The sequence below is a fragment of the Lentinula edodes genome (assembly GCF_021015755.1).
Source record: "Lentinula edodes strain Le(Bin) 0899 ss11 chromosome Unknown C8R40scaffold_64, whole genome shotgun sequence".
Taxonomy (NCBI): Eukaryota; Fungi; Basidiomycota; class Agaricomycetes; order Agaricales; family Omphalotaceae; genus Lentinula; species Lentinula edodes.
Window position 1 is genome coordinate 115,799 of NW_025764370.1, and position 19,562 is coordinate 135,360.

General features: G+C 44.6%; 6 protein-coding genes across 6 annotated transcripts; 2 read left to right on the forward strand and 4 right to left on the reverse strand.

Moving 5' to 3' along the window:
* Positions 1-128: 128 nt before the first annotated feature.
* On the forward strand, positions 129-1,472 carry C8R40DRAFT_1061144 (UbiA prenyltransferase family; the record flags this gene model as incomplete). The annotated part of the gene is made up of 8 exons (XM_046225405.1): positions 129-246; positions 298-404; positions 461-491; positions 559-697; positions 753-807; positions 859-888; positions 946-1,086; positions 1,146-1,472. The coding sequence occupies 8 exons, from the start codon at positions 129-131 to the stop codon at positions 1,470-1,472; spliced, it is 948 nt and encodes a 315-aa protein (XP_046079818.1).
* Positions 1,473-2,626: 1,154 nt separating this feature from the next.
* On the reverse strand, positions 2,627-3,403 carry C8R40DRAFT_1133772 (uncharacterized protein). Its single transcript, XM_046229284.1, has 4 exons — positions 3,164-3,403; positions 3,020-3,093; positions 2,871-2,969; positions 2,627-2,806 (listed from the first exon to the last, which is right to left on the reverse strand). Exons 1-4 carry the CDS (start codon positions 3,331-3,333, stop codon positions 2,748-2,750), a joined length of 402 nt encoding a protein of 133 aa, XP_046079819.1. The 5' UTR covers positions 3,334-3,403; the 3' UTR covers positions 2,627-2,747.
* A 2,079-nt stretch (positions 3,404-5,482) lies between these two features.
* C8R40DRAFT_1074602 (ribonuclease H-like domain-containing protein) lies at positions 5,483-9,057 on the reverse strand (the record flags this gene model as incomplete). Its single annotated transcript, XM_046226733.1, has 12 exons — positions 5,483-5,653; positions 5,695-5,751; positions 5,890-6,252; positions 6,303-6,464; positions 6,521-6,918; positions 6,970-7,291; positions 7,342-7,362; positions 7,402-7,560; positions 7,615-7,794; positions 7,846-8,616; positions 8,664-8,726; positions 8,860-9,057. 12 exons carry the CDS (start codon positions 9,055-9,057, stop codon positions 5,483-5,485), a joined length of 2,865 nt encoding a protein of 954 aa, XP_046079820.1.
* A 447-nt stretch (positions 9,058-9,504) lies between these two features.
* On the reverse strand, positions 9,505-11,230 carry C8R40DRAFT_811526 (uncharacterized protein). The gene is made up of 6 exons (XM_046236303.1): positions 11,115-11,230; positions 10,784-11,061; positions 10,638-10,719; positions 10,120-10,567; positions 9,941-10,064; positions 9,505-9,884 (listed from the first exon to the last, which is right to left on the reverse strand). The coding sequence occupies exons 2-6, from the start codon at positions 10,949-10,951 to the stop codon at positions 9,831-9,833; spliced, it is 876 nt and encodes a 291-aa protein (XP_046079821.1). The 5' UTR covers positions 10,952-11,061; positions 11,115-11,230; the 3' UTR covers positions 9,505-9,830.
* Positions 11,231-11,509: 279 nt separating this feature from the next.
* C8R40DRAFT_1269035 (uncharacterized protein) lies at positions 11,510-13,148 on the forward strand (the record flags this gene model as incomplete). Its single annotated transcript, XM_046234014.1, has 5 exons — positions 11,510-11,737; positions 11,790-11,868; positions 11,962-12,316; positions 12,371-12,503; positions 12,568-13,148. 5 exons carry the CDS (start codon positions 11,510-11,512, stop codon positions 12,712-12,714), a joined length of 942 nt encoding a protein of 313 aa, XP_046079822.1. The 3' UTR covers positions 12,715-13,148.
* A 3,601-nt stretch (positions 13,149-16,749) lies between these two features.
* Positions 16,750-17,417, reverse strand: C8R40DRAFT_812173 (uncharacterized protein). Its single transcript, XM_046236304.1, has 4 exons — positions 17,096-17,417; positions 16,985-17,037; positions 16,816-16,915; positions 16,750-16,757 (listed from the first exon to the last, which is right to left on the reverse strand). Exons 1-3 carry the CDS (start codon positions 17,230-17,232, stop codon positions 16,854-16,856), a joined length of 252 nt encoding a protein of 83 aa, XP_046079823.1. The 5' UTR covers positions 17,233-17,417; the 3' UTR covers positions 16,750-16,757; positions 16,816-16,853.
* Positions 17,418-19,562: the final 2,145 nt, after the last annotated feature.

Here is a 19,562-nt window from a genome sequence, read left to right on the forward strand (position 1 = left end):
GTATGGAAACTTCGGAGAAGAATCGAGCGCGTATGTAGACATCTTACCAATGATATCTTTCTACGACTCCTTATAATGTCGGGAAAAAGAATCGAAACTTCAGCAACCCTCTTCCATCCCCTCCTCTGATGTCTAAGCGTCTGGCTAATCTTTTTGCCCCACCCTCGAAAGAGGAGATCAATGCTTGTTGGGACCTTTGCCGGCTGAACAACCATATGGGCTGTTGGACAACTTGGATACCAACGGGTTAGTCCATATGTTCTCTTGTAGACGTCTAATTGACTAACGTTCTGTCAGCTTGGGCCCTCGCAATGGTTTATCACGCTCAGCCTGAAATACCAGGAAGTGTAGCGTTACTTTGGGCTGCGAAGTATCTGGTGCTGTGTTCTGGAATTAAGTCGCTCGTAAGTGTCAATTATTTGTTGTATGTACAGCACGTATTCACAAATTTATATTCAAGATAATGGCGATCGATGATATTTTAGATCATGGTGAGTCTCGGAATCATCATCAACGACGTCGGAATTGAATCGAAAATCACCGTTTGATCTTCACCAGACATTGACGCTATGGTGTCCCGCACGAAAGGCCGTGCCATTCCTAGAGGCTCGATATCTCTGGAACGTGCCTGGATGTTCTTTGGAATTCAGGTAGTGCTCGGAGTGTTTCTTGCGCAAGCCCTTTTGGATCCTGTCTCGTAAGGACTCTTCATCGTCGGGAAACACAAGACACTGATGCCTTCGTGACATTAGATGCCGTTTTGCTGCTGCCGCTGCACCCTTGTTCATCATTTACCCTACATGCAAGGTTAATTCGTGGAATTGATCCTCATATCAGGTTACTGATGTTGACCTGTAGCGGTGGATGTACTTCGCCCCGGTCGTTTTGGTAAATACAGAACAAACCACATTTCAGTTACCTCATCTAAATCGCCGTGTTCGATAGGGTCTCATGTTCACCGTCGGTGTCTTTATGGGTTGGAGTACGTTGAGCCGCACCAAGGAGATGCCGTACGAAATGCTTGTTCCCATTTACATCGGAGGCTGCTTCTGGGTCTGGACATACGAGACAATTTACCAACACATGGTGAGATCATTATTCCGGTGATTCATGTAGGGCTAAACCAACCGTTCAATTTGTTGTAGGATAAAAATGATGATGTGAAGATTGGGATTCGCTCTTCTGCCTTGCTCTGCGGTCAATACACAATCCCTGTGTGCTTTTCCACTGCCATAGCATTCTTCGGACTGCTTACCTACGGAGGGTACTTGAATGGGCACAGTTACCCATTCTTCGCTGGGGTCCTGTTAGCTGCGGGATTGTTATTGTCGAAACTTCTGCGTACCGACATTGATCGACCCGCTGATTGCAGAGACTTTTTCCTGCAAACACCTTTGATTGGGCAAATTCTTGTCGGAGGCTTTGTAGCTGACGCCGTCATTGGTCGAATTTCGAATGGCATAGCTCTTTGAGCAGGTCATAACCTACCACAATTTCATTCTCGCTTGCAACCTTCGAATTTTACAACATGCTGAAGTTTAATATACGCTCTATTTTCCTGATATCCTCGCGCAAAATCTGGCGCTTCATTGTACTATTCCTTCTCTTCCCCATGTTGTTTGTTACCTTCATTTTGTTGTATGTAGTGACACGAGCCTTCAATGGTGGTGAAGTATTAAGTAGAACTATTTCAATCAGCATCGAGCAATGGAGTTGTCTAGTTCGAAGAACGTAGAGTGTATTAAGGCTGTCACATTCAGTGTGTAATTTGCGTAAATTACCGTTCATTAACTGCATCGATAATCTTGATGCTCTATGGTGACAGGGTTGACATTGGTTGACGACGACATTACATCATTTTCTTTAGCGAATTGCAAAAAGGTATTGAAAAAGTAGTTGAAATAGTTCATTGAACTGACCTATCGACTCCTATCGAAGCTTCAGGGAGAAAATCGAGATACAGGGATGATTTATTGAATGTGTATATCATGCTTCCATTTGCAAAGACGCCCGAGCCGTGAACTATTGATAATCGCTGTTGTTGTACATTATCGATGAAGAGACTCTGCAGAGTATGGATCCTGACGAGACTGAAGTGAGATTCGTGAACATTAGTCAGAAACGATGCTACGAAAATGTGAATGAGTTACATATCTTACGCAGATGCTCGATCGCGGCACACATGCGACAAATCTCCAAAAATCACGACCTTGGACGAGAAATAGACCGTCCTAGTTCTTCGCGACGACGCCCTCGAATGTCCATGGAAGTGATCCTGAGCTTTGGCAAACGGAAGGAAGGAAACGATTAGAGCATTGAGCGGTTGCGTTAAACTTGGGAATCTGCCCAGAAAGTCCATCTAGAATTGACGTGGAAGAACGAGGCAAGCAAAAGTTTACGCAAATAGATGCAAATCCTGGAACAGCGTTTCGGGCCGAAAATCCGCTTTTTCACTCTCCGACGACTCGACCCACACCCAGTAGCAGAAGAAGAGTCATTGGTAGATACAAATGGGTGATTCCATAGGGTATTTTATCAATGGACGCGAGAAACTTGGTCATATTTGGGGATCGACGCCTCAACTAATCTCCTTACGAACCTTCTATATACCCAATGGTGATTAAACACAGCATTGAGCAATCGATAATCAGTATGCACTCATACAACGCTAATCTCCGATAAAACTAATGTCAATTACTCAGATCCATCATATATCGGCAGGTCAACCGTAATTATCCATCCATTCTTTAGGAAGAAGGTGCAACAATGGTGAATGAAGGTCCAATATTCCCGGAATCACCGAAAACTATCATTATGTCGTATCCATTAACAAATCATCTTTGACGCTCGAATTAAATCTCTGGACTTACGAACTATCTGGTAATCGTCGTCGGGAACGACAGCGGGAACAGTGACGGTAAAGGATCCATTGGCCGCAACGAGGTCAAAGGTCGGACTCAACGAGACCACTGAAGAGGCAATTACGAGTTGGATTACGTGCTGGGATATGAGTGCGTACCTTCGACTTCTTCTTTGGCGAGATAAACATGCCCGCCATTAGATACACCGTCAGGGGGGATATTGTCGGTGCTCCTGATGAATGAGGAGCAGCATCATCCGTGAGGTGCTCAACGTAAAAGGCGGCTTTGAATCCTAAACGCACCAGGTAACATTAACTTCGGTACCGATAACCCACACTGTCCCAGTGACGGGAGAAGTGATAGTAGGGTCCCAGACATCGAGAGGACTTAGAGGAGCGGCGCTGACCTCATTGGATGCAACGAAGTAGGCCATGGCGCTAGCAAGAAAGGCGGTCGTGGTGGTGAATTTCATGTTGCGAATTCGAGTTTACAGGCTAAGTCGGAAAGATGAATACCCAACAGGAAAGCAAGCTGTTGCTGGATGAATCCTCTAGACCTAAGGACGAGGGTTTTTATAGTGACCTACAGCATAAATGAAATCTATTCGAAGATGTAAGGAAGGGTATGGATGTCCGTCGTGGAATATAATATCTGGCACTGGGGCATTGAGAGGTACTTCTCTCAACACTTCTCGGTACATGCTATCAGTCATATCGAATTCGCAGAGTCCTTCGTTCGGTGTAGAATATTCTGAATATCGAATATTAGCTCTGGACATTGTGAAGATCCGTGCCATTACTAGAATATGGGTGAACTCATGCCGACGAGTGAACATGAACGCGAGGAAGACTGGGCGTATGCATTCACTATTCATTGGCTCTCTTCTTCAAACCCACTGCCTTGGGTCAAGCGCTTCACCGGTCTGAGTACATAGCACCTGGGCCATGGATATTCTTCTTCCGGTAACCCTTCAGGATTTCGGAGAGCTAGCCATTCCGTTGACTCAAAGTTAGTCCATCTGTACTTACGTGTCCCCGGGTCTGCATACGTATGAGGCTTCTGACATAAATAGTCTCGGGCCGGCGGACGCTCAACATGGCGAACAATCATGGCATGAGCCAATGTGCTTGAGTTCACGGAATTCCATTATTTGGGATGATCCCGGATGATCCCGCTCTGTGACGTGCTATTGATCTTTTAGAATTATGGGAGCGAGGGTCGACCCCTTTGACTCTTTCAAGATAAAATCTGCTGAGCTTCAAAATGACAGACTTGTAATAATATCAAGGACTCATCCGAAAAGAACGCCTAACGGTAGTAAGAAAGCATGGTCTGGCATTATACAACTCATTACAATAATTTTATCTACGTAATGGCGGGCACAATCTGGTTCATCGGGGTCACATGTAGCCTTAGTCCCCTTAAGTTAGGACACAGGAATTTCATCTTGTAAACTTGTAAGTAACATTAGGAACATTTCCGGACTGATATATACAGCTTTGACTGCCCCATGTGATCAAGTCCTAACCCTAAATTTTACAGTAAAATAAATCTTCTATCGATCTCTAAGTAACTCTCTGAATACGATACCTATTTCGCTGTTTCCTCGTCCTCAATGAATTCGGAGCGTCATTAAAGCAATGCATTACAGAGATGGCTAAAAATATGTGAGGTTCGAGGGCAGTATTTAGAAATGCTAAAGGATCTTGTCGGTGCGTACTTCTGTGCTCGACCTCCAGCACCTACCTGAGGGTCCATCCGCTAGCTCAAGTCATATCGCCTCGCAAAGTCTTTCCCATTCGTTTTGGGGCTCATCTGACCCCGACCATCCACAAGCCACAACTCTGAGGAGATGTTAAGCCTTGGCTTCAATATACCGACTCTTTCCTGCTCTTTCGTGCTTTTTCGCAACTTTCGCCGTTGACCGCGGTGTTTCCGATGCACATTTGATAACCATTCAAATCGGAATCGGTGCAGGGCCAAGTTGTGCACGGACATCGTCGGCTTTGGTCTACCTACTTCTAAGTACTCTATAATCTTTGCAGTTCTGTTACACAGTCCATTTCACCTATCACCTTAACCACAGCCGCAACGGACCTCCGGTTCATTGTTTTCCTATCTATTTCATAGTCAAAGTTTTACCAATAATTTCTTTGCGTTCTTTGCGTATTGTTCAGGTCCAGATATCGCTAAGTTCTGAATCTGGGGGGGTGCAATATCTCGAGAGTAAGACTCGCCTTGATCTGTAACGAGAGCGGTCGAACTTCATGCTGGATACATTCTTCATCGAACCATGAGAGCTAGTTCAGCCTTATCATCGGTTAATGAAAATATATATCGTATATTATCAGCATACTGAATGCCCGCTGGGAATGGTCTGCAGGAGCTACAAGATGATTCATACATTGGAGGAACTGCTCGAGCGGGACACCAGGATCAAAATACAGAACGATATCAGGATAGAATTACTGGAGCGAAGAGAATGCCTCAAGTACCTGTGCATTCTCGCAATTTCATCACTTCCCAACCAGCGATTGATGGGCGAAATTAACATGGTTTCAACAAAAATGCGTAGGGCCAGATGTAAAACATACGCACTCGGTGTAGTGCGATCGTAGTATTCAACGAGATTCGTAGTAGACAAGATGATGAAAAATGAACGCCGCATGCGTTCGAGTAGCTGCATCCTTGAAAGTAAGACTGCCATAGGATACCTCAAGCAAGTGTTTGGTCCCCATGAACGACGGTATTTGTCTTCCATAAGGTCTCCACCAACGCATGTTGGATATATCCTAAATAGGGTACCGTAACTAATTCTCAAACTATTACTTACATTTGTTTCTAACATCGAAGTTCTGAATCCATTAGTTACACGCGTAAGTAACAGTAACTAATTAGTGTAAGAAACAGTGTAACTAATATGGTGTTACTATTTGTAACTTGAAGAATTCGAGTAACTAAGTGTAACTTATATTCCAAGGCTTTCCCAGTTGACTGGCACATCCCTTCGATTCACCTCTTCACTGACCAGTAGTTGAGAAGAACCAGAGGCCATGGCTGACTCTGGGGTATCACAGAGAGTCTGCAACTCATCTGATATCATTGCCAGCAAAGCAGGAGATGCGAGGTTGATCTCATTTTCATCAACAACAATGCACGAAGCAGACGAAATGACTCGCTTTTTACGGCCTCGCTTCTTGGGCATCTGAGCCTCCTTCTCTCCCTCGGACTGCTCTTCTTCATCCTCTTCATTATCCTCGCTCTCGTCGGAACTGTCACCAAGATTACGTGTGGGATGAGGCTCGAACTGAAGCTTCTTCAAGTAAGTCTTGTCGAGGTTGGAAAACTTAACCACAGGATGTTTGCGAGGAGCGGGCACCACTTTTGATGCCTATAGAACAGTGAGAACATGCATAGAAATAGATACAAATCGAAGCTTACCTCGTCATGGCGACGATACCATTGACCAACCATTACCATACTTTCAACTGTCTGAGAAGTTTGACGTCCTCGATATGGGCTATTGAACCAAGTAATCATTGAGTTCGTTCGCTCGTCAGCCATAGAATTGATTGTAATGGAAAATATCTTGACCGCGAGATACTGAGGATGATGATAAGTGTAATGCGTGATAACAGGCAATGTTGACTATGACTTACTCCAATAACGCGCGCAAACTTGATCTGTGCTAAACCTCGCCAGTATATCAGAGGATCCTTGTTGCGAGAGGATTTTTCATCACTGAATGGAAACTCTTTCCGCCAAAATGCTTCAAATTCCCGCTCGAAAGTAGAAACCACCTCCTTCCCATCCATATCCCATGGAAAGACATCAAGAATGAAAGGAGCATTGGATCCTGAGCGTTTCTTCAATGCTCTTTGCAGTTCGGGTTTCAGTAGACAAAGTAGGAAGTGACGAACACGGCGGAATGCAGAAACGTTTCGTATCTGTGGGCGAGGAAGTGCTGTTGCTGTGTCGGAGATAGAGAGTACCTCGCTACGGCGAGGAATGATACGGATTTTTGCAGCATCTACGAAGAATTCGGCTTCATCGTAGCCTGGAGACTAATTGAGACCAAGGACTGTTTTAAGGTTTGAAATACACTCACGGTTATCGAGGATGAATGCGGTAAAGTACAGATCATTGGAGAAAAACTCAGCAAAGCGTGCATTAAAGATGCCGTTGACTTGCTCCTTTAAATGCCTTGGTATTCCTGTAATATCAGAACTTTTCTTGAATAGATCCGTCACTGCGGCGGCGCTCGAAAGCCAGAAAACATAGACATCAGAGGCATTGGCCTTTGGTGCTTCGAGAGACCACAAAGAACGAATGAATGGCGCAACAATTGCCTCATAATGACCAAGGGTAAGCTTGAACATGGCGAGCTTCCCATTGAGCTCGTGCTTGAACATCGCCTGTACTGACTTTGACTAACTGAGATCAGGATTTATGATATGAATGACTGGAGAATGATACTCACTTTGAATTCAATGTCTTTAGCCTGTACACACTTTGCAATAGCATCAAGCTTTGGGCTCACAGATGTTGCCATGGTCCAGTTTGACCCAAAGCGAGTATTTCCAGATTTCTGGATAGCTCGATAATCATCGCCATCAAGTGAAGCTTGCTCTTTCAGACTTGCAACAGAGAGATTTGATTTACTGAAATGGGCGACCGTACTCTTGAGAAGCTTCATTGTCTATTAGATGTTCTATCAGTAAAATGAAGTTAAAATGAAAATTGTTGTGCTCACAGGAGTAAAATACTCTAATTTCGTTATATCACCAATTGTGTTGTGGAGGTGGTGAACGGCATCTCGAAGATCAAGAATATGAGGATATGCACAGACGAGAAGTTCTTTCGCAAGCTTTGTGACAGAAGTACTATCTGAACATGTAGCTGCAACAGTGTCGGGTCCTATAAGTTCAACGCTCTACAAGAAAGATTTAGTGCAAATAATTATGCAAATAAGGATACTGCTCACCTCTATCAACCTATCCCTTACCCAAGGAGCTGTATGGCGAGCCTTATCTCCCTTATGAGCATGAAGGAAATATTCTTCGCGATCCGGAGTGGATACATGCACTGTGTATGCAGATTGGTTGCGACGTAATGAAGTGCCGTCAAAGGTGATTGTATTATGCACCTCCTTACTCACTGCCTCGACTGTCTTCTGCCTGCATAACTCTGCTTCAAGTTTGATCGCCACCTGTATCTGGTCACCAGTATAAGGAGACCACCTGGGATTAGATAGTGTTGCAAGCTCCTTCCAGACATCCGTGTCAAAGACATGGGGAGCAACACCACAAACTGTAACAAGTTTCAGCTGCAGTAAACCCAACCTCTTATTGAAGAGCTCAGTTTCCTTCTCAGTTGCCTTCTTCCCAGCTACCCGATACTGAGTCACATCGAGCTTTTTCTGGATTCTGTGCTGTTTTGAGACTGGCTCCGAAGTCTCTTGCTGCAAGGAATCTTTTGTAGCCTTATCAATTTCTGCTCCCAAAGACAAGTTACCAGCAGCCATAGCAGCAGCAGAAGCGAGGTCTTTGTGCTCACTGAGCATTTTGGCACATGTGGAGCTATGGGGAAAGACTCTCTTCTTCGTTGGTTTGCCCATCCAGCTTTCCTGGCATGCAATACATGCATATAACTCCTTGCCCACCTCATTTTTGCTCTTGGTGACAAGTTTAGCCATCAAGTCATCAGGTTTACGCCCAATTCGAGAACTTTTCAGACCAACTTTCTCAGACTCGCTCTAAATGGTTGTTCACAAGGAGTCAATTTTGACAAGGCCGTACATACCTCTCCCAATAAAATCAAATCATCATCCACAGGTCTTTTGGTGGAATGGTTTCTGCCTTGTATCTACATATGATATGTGAGCAATGCAACATTTATTTAATGTTTCTGAATTCCGTACAGGTGACCTTGTCGGAGGCTGAGAATGTGTTAATCAATGGTTTACATACAAGATAATAGATTCGTTATGTGGACCTACCTCTGGTAGCTCTTTATTTTCCTTGATTGCCTCTGTCAGTTCATCAACATGGCACATCCAGAGATTGCGCTCAGTACTGCCTGCCAGGGTGTTCTGATTGACGACATCCAAAAATTCGGGCATTAATGCTTCAGGGTTGTCGATATAATGTTTCCGAGCCTTGAGAAGGGCATCGATAGATTCTCCTGGCGACGACATTGTGTGATTGGGCAAAAAGTATCAAAATTCGAAAAAAAATTCTTCCAGCAACTAAGCGCCAGTTGGCGTCAAATTTCTTAGTTACAATTAGTTACACTGAAAATCCTACACCCCCAACATGACATGTAAGTAACATGTTAGTAACATGAATTAGTTACATTTGTAACTTGAATTTGAGTAAGTTACGGAACCCTAATCCTAAAGCGCTAATAGAGAAAGAGGAAATAAGCCGCAGCAATGCTTTCCTAACGTTCTGGATATTTGACTACTCAAACAATAAATCCAGAATGGCAATAATCCTCGACAGGACTACTGATTTGGGACATGAACGTTCGATTAGTGGGTAGGTTTGAGTATGAGCATAGTAATTACCGGAGGGCTACTCCATCGAGCGAAGGTTGTACTTCTCTGGTAATGATAGGCCATCGAATTGTCGGGCCTGAAAGTCTAAAGAGGAGAAGGTTGAGGAGAAGGCTGCCAATAGTAATGTTACAGGAGGACAACGGTTGGAAATTTAAGGCAACGCAAGAGTTTATTCGAAGTCATGGAAGCCGTTCATAGTGACCATTTGCGGGTTTCCCTTTCATTCCAGGCGTCATTGGCATAGGAGGCTGACGGCCCGCCAGAAATCAGACTCCTTCAAACTCAGCGAGTATTGATTTCTGGGTAGAGGATGTTGACTAGCATCAACGTTGGATCACCGTATGAATTGGAGATATATAACATCGACATCGCTGCTAATACATCACCCCTCCTCCCTTCGTCAGTTCTGTTCATGACCCCTCATGGAACCATAAGAAATACCATCGCTCGTTAAACCACTTCTCCTATGCGAGATGTCATTTAGCAGAACAATTGTATGAGGAAAGCGTAAGATATTCACAAATTCCTCCATTGTGATATCCCTCTTTACAGGATAGACTGACGGTGCACCATAATCTATGAGGTTAGCATCTAAGAGGTTATCTTCAGGGTGGTCAACAAGGATGTTTGACGGATCGGGATCACTGAAAATGTGGATGTATGAGGTCGAAGTCAAGCGGCGATAAAATTAAGGCCTACATGTGAACGAGCTTCTTGGTTTGAACAAGGTCATAATTCTGTCTGAGAATTGAATTGTAGACGACCCTCATCATAGTCAACTTGATCTCGTTACTCCCGTTTCTCCAATCTTTAATATCCTGCAGTGGCGTTCCAGGTACTTTCCGCAGAATGATAACACCTCTTTTGACTTTTTTATGCATCATATGTCCACTGGTAACGAATAAAGGCGCTTTATGCTGTTGTTGCTGAAGGGTTGCCAGGGCCTTGAGTGCAAAGACTTCACATGAAGCGGATTTACGCTCGAGCTCCACTAATTTCACGACAAGGCTACTCCCTGGAATTGAATCGACCTTGACGCTATTGAATAGTGTATAGATGCCTTTATTGTTGTTCCCTTCAATAGGCGCAAAACCTGATAACCTGCCGAGGGTGAGCTTTCCTTCTAATTGGTCATTCAAGTCCGTTGCTGTTGGATAGAGCGTAGTCAATAGGCGTATTTAATGAGCAGATCTGGGGGATGGCGGGATTACACTCACCAAATACTTCGTTGTTCTTGTCGTACCCTTGACATATCCAGCGCTTTTTCTCGTCAGGATCAATATCAATCCAATCGACCTCCTATAAATATAAATGCCGTATGTTCTCAATAACCAGTCCCGCAAATCAGAGGAAAGATACTCGCCACTTGTTTCCACCATTTCTCCTCAAATAAGGGGTCGACAACTTTCCCTGGCACAAGAGTTTTACCAAGCGGAGCCTTCCCCGAACCTGTGGGCATGGCACCGACAGTGACGAATTTGAGTAGGCAGACTCCGACAACGAGCCGCGACACTATAGTGTGAAAGAGCATTGTAGCGTCAAGTGTGAAATGATCTCGTATGTCGATGGAGGTTTTCCGCCCGGGTGTTTCTCTGACCAGCAGAGATTTTTGAAGTCGGGGAGGGAAAAAGAGGAAGGGGGCTACTGGAACAACCGACATGAGTTGGGTGAGGCTGTTATATATAAGGTCGCACCTGGTCGCACCCACTTCGCACTCCTGCCTACTCCTGCTCAGACCAAACTCCCTCAATCCAGGGTCGACAGGAACTAAATCGGGGCGTAAAGAGTCCCATCAGAAAGGAAACCGACGCAGTCATCATGTACATCGGAATTGCATCTGAGCACAAATTAGTCTGATGGGTTGTCATTAATAGATCCAACGGAGACCAGTTCATGTTTTTTGCTGTTGCGCTGCTTATAGAAATGATCCTGCAGACGAAGAAATCCATAACTACCATAACTTTCTTTGAAACATTTTACCCCAGCATCGTCTGGATTTCTGCTGGTCAGAGATCCATTTTGCACACCCTCCGCATCCAAACTTCCAACGAATCCCGCTCCAGACCTTCGAGTTCATTGATCACGACTAATGTTCTTCAGTGTAGTCTTGCTGCTGCCGCTTGTGATCCGTACTTGCTTGTTGGTTGCTGCGAGGACCATACCTCATGGTCAACCGAGGGGGGTACTTCCAGATGGAAATATCGGGACTCCTGCGATAATGAACCTTCCAATAGCTAAGCTTGTGGAAGGAATCTCTTTGGAACGGCGTGTACTAAGCAAAGAAGATTGGGACGCGGAGCGGTTTAGACAACTTGGTGTATGTTTCTTACTCTTCGAGTCCTTTCCATTGAATTGAACGATGTTGACAGCAACCTTGGATCAATTTTGATATGACAAAGCCTTGGGTACCACAGTGCTACGGATATAACCAAAATCAGGAAGTCTTTAGTACGTGCTTACTCTAACATACCAACTGGTTGCGCTTATACGCTTATCCCAATTGTTAGAAGATGACTTGACGGCGTACACCACTTTCGGGAGCTAAAGGCGGGAACAACCAGGGAGTTTTCTCCCTTCAGGACTCTTACCCTATCGATAGTAAGACGATAGCAGCAGCCAGCCTTATTGTGAAGTTCGTGGACTTCAGCCAGCCAATATCATCATGCGAAGTTTTCGCCTTGCGAAAGTTCAAACTGATTTTGGAGGCTGGTCATACAATTGTGGATGGCAACAAGATCGGGGTTATCGTCATGAAAAGAATGTCTGGAGAGCCGTTACAGGAAACCGACGTGTGGAAGAGCGCCTCAAGAGAACACAAAGCAAAAATCTGCCAGAAGGTTGCACAACATATGCTTCAACTGACCTATAACTTGGTCATACAGGGGTTCCTTCATGCGTATGCGCACTCATATCATTGTCTGGTTCTCCTCTAATGCTCTGTGCTACATAGTGACTTCAGTCCGTCAAATGTCCTCGTCAAATTCACAAGCATGAATGGTCAGGACCCAGAATTGGAGACCGTTTACATTGTGGATTGGGGCCATCCCACCGTTCTAACAAAATTACCAGACAAAAAATCGTATGTGAGTCGTTCAGGCTTAATGTGGCCAAATGTCTATTTCTGACAATACGAAATGACTTCTACAGTCGGCCTGGTTTTTGCAACGATGGGTATTCTTATGGCAATCAGTTAACAACGAACTTCACGCAGGAAAAGAGGCCGCAAGCAAGGATGGAGCTAGTGCGAAAGGACACGAAGGGAAGAATCAGAAACGAAGGTTGCCCTGGTCATAATGGGATCGTTGGCAAAGCGCCGTTGGGACTTGTTCTACAGCTTATCACTGATTAAAGCTCAGATAAATTCTGGCATATTCTTTGCAACATCCGTTGAGTACTACCTCAAGCACTAGTCAAGATAGTCTGACATAGAATCAATCACCACTTTCACGCCTTTTCGCGCACGCCTCACTGATTTTTACTTGGATGCGGAACCCTTTTCTGTTTTTCCCTTATTGAACTATTATGAGTAATGTCCAGCAACCACATATGACCACCGCTAGGTCGACATTGGGTGGAAAGAGATATTAAAGACCGCGAGGAACAACCCTCTCTCGACACCATTCATATAGAGAAGCAATCGAAGTCCACAGTAAACGTAGTCGCCCAGAGAGAAAACTGATATGATGACTAAGGTCTCGAAAAAACACACGCTATTCCAGAGCCCAACTGGCGAGTCGTTCATCAGCCACCAAAGTCCAAACGAAGAAGGAGCAGAGGACATGGAGGAGGAGTGGCGGTGAAGAGCGTCGATGGAGTTTGCAGTCTCAGTGACTGGTCGGCGAAAGAAGAAACTGAGTGATACCTTGTCTGAAACTCGAGGACACAGCGATAAATCATGCAGAGTAATATAATTCTGCCTCCTCGCGCATAGGAATTGGAGAGGAGTGAACCGCCAGAGAAACCGTATACTGTATAGTATAATGTGCAAGGTAGATAGGTAGTGGCGCGCAGGATTGTTGAGAATACGAGGTAGGAATTTTTAGGCTTGAATCCTAGAGGAATTTCGATATAAGAAAATATAAGGCGAGTCTCAAAAGCCACGAACCAGAGATGCCACCGGACCATCATATTGCATGCCCAAGGTACCAACGAAGCCCACACCCAGCCGTCCGGCAGTATGATCTCGTGTATCCTGATCAACTTCCCGTCCACTTCACTATCGTAGTCGCAGATCGTAGACGCAGTCTCTATCATTCCTGCGCCTCTGAGTATGAGCATAAAGGCAATGGACACAAGATTCACGTACATACCTTCGAAATATATCATCTAACGAGACAGAGCTTGAAGATGTAAACCAGTATATCCAGTGCGCAAACTCCTCAATTTCTCCTAGCCAATTCTGTATTCCTGGACGAAAACCATTTCGGGAATCGGAAGACGGCCCTTGTAGGTGAAAGTATGAGCCTGGTCCATGCAAGATGCTCGAAAGCTAGGGAATTGCTATCAATATATCAAGTCACATCGAATGATGGAACGATCATACCACAAACAGGATGCCAATACATTCATCGTCGTGGCGTTGTTTCAAGCATATTCTACATAGCCTCTGAAAACACAGGATTAGAAACCAAAGGGATAAGGAAAGCTTATATCACCAGTCGCTCCTTTGCAATACCTTGCAACTTATTCCCGCAATATATTATCCGTCGGAAGCTTAGTGTCACCGCTATCCATGACGAGATGAGCTTCGAGGTCTTGTTTAAACGATGATGAAAACTGTGGTTCCGCAGGGTAGCGAGTCCCGATGTAGGAAAACGAAAGAAAGCTGAATGTATTTGATTCAATTTGAGACGGCATTGAGAGCTGGGAGCTTACCGGTTATCTTTAGCTATAGGTGACCTGTGTTCGGTAACGCGACGAGGACAGAAAAAAAATCCAACCAATTGAAGGTGATGGACGTTGTGGAAGAGGTCAAAATCGTGGGCGTCTATTTCAATGTGCTTTTTTCGAAGCGCAAACAACTGCAATGTTAACTACGTCATCCCAAGCTCTGAAACTTATTTCGACAAATTATTGGCGGGATTACTGTACCCGTTCTCGGATCCGATAGAATAGTAGAGTCTTATTTTCTCTTCCGCTGGTGAGTACCGGTGAGTACTTGAGTTGTGCTAGAAGTGTTTCAGATGTTTGACGACTGGGTCGTTCAGATCCCAGAGACAAGATGATGGGTTTTCTTCATCTTCACGACGTCCAAATTAGATACCTCATCACTTCTACGATACAAGATGGAATCGCTATGAATGAGCCTTCAATCCCTCTCTCTTCATTCAATCCGTATGTAGACTCAGAAATCCGATCTGTTCTACCAGTTCCATCTTCGCAAATTCCTCGTACGCTCGGAAAAATGGTCTCGGTGAGATTTCGGTTTAACTTACGCATTCCCTTAGCCTGAGATCTACATGCAGATGTTTTCTAGGGCCGATTCGCACTAAGGTATGGACGTATAAGACAATCTAACAAGTTACTAACAAACATTAGAAATGAAGCACAGTTCGATGTTTGATCAAAGAACCGAACCCACCTCTGGATTGTACTATCAGATCTTCGACAGAATTTTTGATTAAAATCACTAATCCTAAGTCTCTTATCCATCGATCTTGGTGATACAAGATAATCAAACCCAAGCTCACATGAGCTTGAATGTTTCCCTCTGTTCGGGAAGAAGGTCGAAGAAGGGACGTACCAGGTGAAACCCGAGACTTTCAAGCCCATCTCGCTCTCTTCTGCATAGTGTTATTCGAGTTCAGTAAGCGAGTTATTGCGCTGTTGCGGGCGTCCGGCTCCTGCTAGATATTTTAAAAAATGACACTTCGTTTCTGGTGCGGTTGTGGCCATAACCATCGGAAACGACCGTCGTTGTGCTTATTAATTCACCTTTCACCTTTATCTTTGCCAAATTATTGGACGAAGACAGTACAATTTCGAGATACTACTCCATTTTCGAGCCACCTAGGCCCTTCAAGGACCTTTGCTCTAGATCAATTCGCATGTGGTCTATTTGCGATATGACCAACGCTGATCAATTTGAACCAAGTTCAACCTCGGTGCAACCCCTCCACCGATTTGCAACTTCTCCAGTTCATCCCTCGTCATCTCCAGTCAACGTCGTAACTGCGACGTATTACAGCTGCGTGGCATGGGCTAGGCTTGCGCTGGATATTGAGATGCTTCGCCATCAAGGCTGGACCGAAACTCGCTTGGGGCGAATTCTTGGAGTTCACTGGCAGACTCCAAGTGTCCCAGGAGACCGCCGCGTCTGGTTCCTTGTCTAGAATAGTGGTTTCGAACCTAGAAGCCTCTGGGAATTTTTACAGTCGTTAAGTGGCGTTGAATGGACATCGGAAGGAAGTTCGGTGCTGGTAACGACTGGGTGTAGACGATGGACGAGGTCGGTCTTGATTGACTCTCGAAGGTAAATAGCGGCGCTCTTTACCTGATCATGACTTAGATGCTGACAAACTATGAAGGATATCTCTCTATGGAAACCAAGGGCACTCTCACGGCTTTGTGTTTCCCGCTGTAAAGCATTCTCAAGGAAGTACTCGTTTTTCGTCAGCCCGGAGCTGGCTCGTAGTATGTTCAATATGCATGATTTGCCCTCTTCTCGCGGTAGTAACAACACATTGAATATTGACGTGGCGCAGGTGAATGAAGGTGCGATTTATTCGGCTGTCGCCAAAAGTTCGGAGCACCATGAAGCTGAGTGAGGTCCATCTGCTTTGAAGTATTGAGAGTCATTTAACACCTCATCCGCCTGGCTCCCACTTTCAGAGGCTGGCCATTTCGTAGATTGGCTTTGCTTCTTCACTTTGACGGCAAGTTCAACTTGACCCAATGAGTAATAAAGAACACGCGCGGGATTTAAGTAAGTTTCAAGCTTCAGGTCTGGTTCGATGCAGGACTTATCAGTTCCCGAAAGGGTTTGTTGACCCTCTTCGAGACTTTGTGTCCATGTCCAACGAAATATCTTCCGTTCCAAGCTGGTTCAACATTAGTTCACGTTCAAGAAATAATTCCAAGCTGTGGAATGCGGTGCAAACTTTCTGGCGCTTAAGGATAGCGACTCATTTCCATTACAATGTTCGAGCTCGAGCCTATCTTGCATGCTCATTTGTAAGTTGTGCGCAGGAGATAACACTTGCTACTAGTATTTCTTATCAGTATTTCCCAGTGATACTATTAAACATTTTATTCCTTCTAGGTGCGCCTTTCCGAATTTTCTGAGGAATGCAAACCTTAGATCTAGATGTCATCAAGTGAATGGTATCCCGACAATTCTTCGGAAATGAAGCCTTATTAGTCCACAATACCACATTCAACATTCACCGTTCTTACCGGAGATGAATGTGGAACTCGTCCCACAAGTTAGAAGCTCACGATTCGCGACATCCGGTGAATATGAGGGAGGAAGATCGGATAGTTCGTGGGGCATGGCCTGGGCTTCTGGTCATTTCACTTTCGGGGTGTACCATAATTGTGAGTGATATAAATTAATGTTGCACACCTGTCTCTGGGCTCTCGGACCGCATATTGGATCGAATCGTTGTATTCAACATCCTTCTGTAACAGCCACATATTGTAAACCCTTCGAGATTAGAGTGAGGGTGTTAAATACTTATCAATTGAATCACCGTGGTAGGTCCATGACCCGAAGTTTTGAACACGATCCTGGATCGTGTATAAAGTTGGACAGAAAAAAACGTGAGTACGATGCTGTAACTTGACATTAGTTCCAGAAAAAATCAGGTACATACAGCAATGGCTATCGAGCCGCACTTACAGATTTTCCGGCCAAGTTCCACACACAGGCAAAAGCCTTGTGACAAGAAAGAAGTCTTTCGTAAGGTTGGACACAGGATGTCATACAAGGACATGGAAATTTCCTTTACAGGAGAAATACTATGTATTGTTCTCATACGGCCATAGTAAATATCAAGGTACCTCGATTGTGAAAAATCATTTTTCAAGTTCATTGGTATCATACTAGGGAATCCAGCTCAATAGTGAGCCTCATGGGTCAGTCGCCCCCACGTTCTGCACGCTCTATCCTCAGCGGAGGGTCAGATAGCAGATGGCATATGCAACTCGAATATTTACAAGCGCCGAGTTGGTGGAATACGTCCGACAGAATCCGGAGATGCTCAGATGCATTCCGAATGTAGCGTGTCTCCTCAACATTGTTGTGTCAAAGCTGTCCTTTTGAACCCAGATTAGGCAACTAAATATCTTTGCCGCCGGGCCGCCAGTTGATTTTAAATTTCCATTTTTGGAGCTGCAAGGAAGTGGATGCTACAGAACAATCGCAAAATATTATTCTGTAGAAGCATCTGATTTCTGACCATGCATTTACATATTCGAGCCTTGGGTTGTTGAAACTTATAGAGCTCGCCACTCAAATAGATATCGATCTGAAATCTCAGTAACAACCCGAGCTTATATGTTGAACTTCGGCTGCTGTAAAGTGGGACATATGATACCTGTCATGAATTGGGGAAAGGCTCCTTTTACACGTTCCTTCCTCCCCGTTCAACCTGTATTGGTTCAGAACATTTGATTGGCTTGAATATCAACATGAGGCCAAAACTTGCGGTGTGCTACAGCGTCATTGCATGGGGGTATCTCTTTGCCACACCCACTTGTTACAGATCCTTAATAGGCTTGAGCTCTGCTTGCATGCAAGTATCCACCCTGAGGCATCTGCAGGTATTATCGTTGGGTGGAGTCTTGAGCTGGAAGATGGACTTATGGGATGGATCCAGACTCTAAAACTCAAGAACTTGAACAATTTGACCGAATTTTGGGCACATTGAACAAAGTGTGAGCTTCAAATGCCATTTAATCACCTTTCATACAGCCACAAGTAAATAAAAGACGGTAAGGATGGTGATTAATACTTCTTGTATATTGCTTTACATTTGTCCATTCACAACTTGGACCATATTGCGGACATACGGGCCATGCGCCCACAGCAACATAGCTCAATGATTCCCGATGTTCCGTTTGACCCCAGAGTCTCGATATTCCTCATATTTTTCAACGATGAGTGAGACACAGAGATTGTGACTTGAGCTCTCCTGCAAGACTGACAACGCTGTAGAGACATCGAATAGGTTTGCGAAGTGGGTTTGTTGAATGAGTGGGGTATGTATAATCCAATACTCCAGTGTTGGTCAACTGTAATCATGAACCAGCGATCGAGCACAATGCTTACGATAGTGGTATCACAGGGTATCACAGACAAACAAAAGCTTCGACTTTTGACCGGCGTAAAATGCAAGCTCACATCTGCGTGTGACCCATTGCAATATACCTCGATAAAGGACGGTTAGAATTTTCATTGGACTGTGTCAAATAAGCGCTATTGAGATGAGGATAGCTTCTCCCGCTTCAGCGCTGCTAGCTCAGATCGAGAAAGTAAGAGCCATCGTCTATTTTTGATAACCAATACAATAGTATTCCATCTAAAGGAATCAATAAATTTCCCCTCGGCGGAAAAGAGAGCTCGTTTGGAGAACGCCCAGTGAGGTCAACACTGTCCCAGGAAGCTCATATTGACACCGCCCGACCGCAGATTATATGTAAAAATTCACAAACGTACCTTCGAGATTCATAACTTACAATGTTCTGAGAGTCCAACAGTCAAAGTATCGTTGAAGGTACTGACGGGTAACATTCCAATCAAGTCATTGAATGTACGACCCGCATACCGTGTCCGCATTAGCGATTCGTGATCCATTGCCCAGCATTGTGCACTTTCCTTTACGACGAGAATCTTGTAATTTTGGGTTTCAATGAACCAGTAGAAAAAATATTGAGAGATGACTTGCGAGACTGACTGCAATGACAGAATAGCAAGTCTGGCGTTGAAGTTCTAAGCATGTCAAATGAAGAGCCAGCTGGAATAGGATATAAGACAGTGTTATTCGATAGAAAGGTCCTCGAGTGGGCCGGAGACTGGGAGTCGCACCCTGGTCGCACCCTTACACATCTCATTTTCAGCGTCTACGATTGATACCACACGTGATGTGTCATGATTTCAACCACGACTGTCATCTTGAATTGAACAGTGAACACTATCCCCC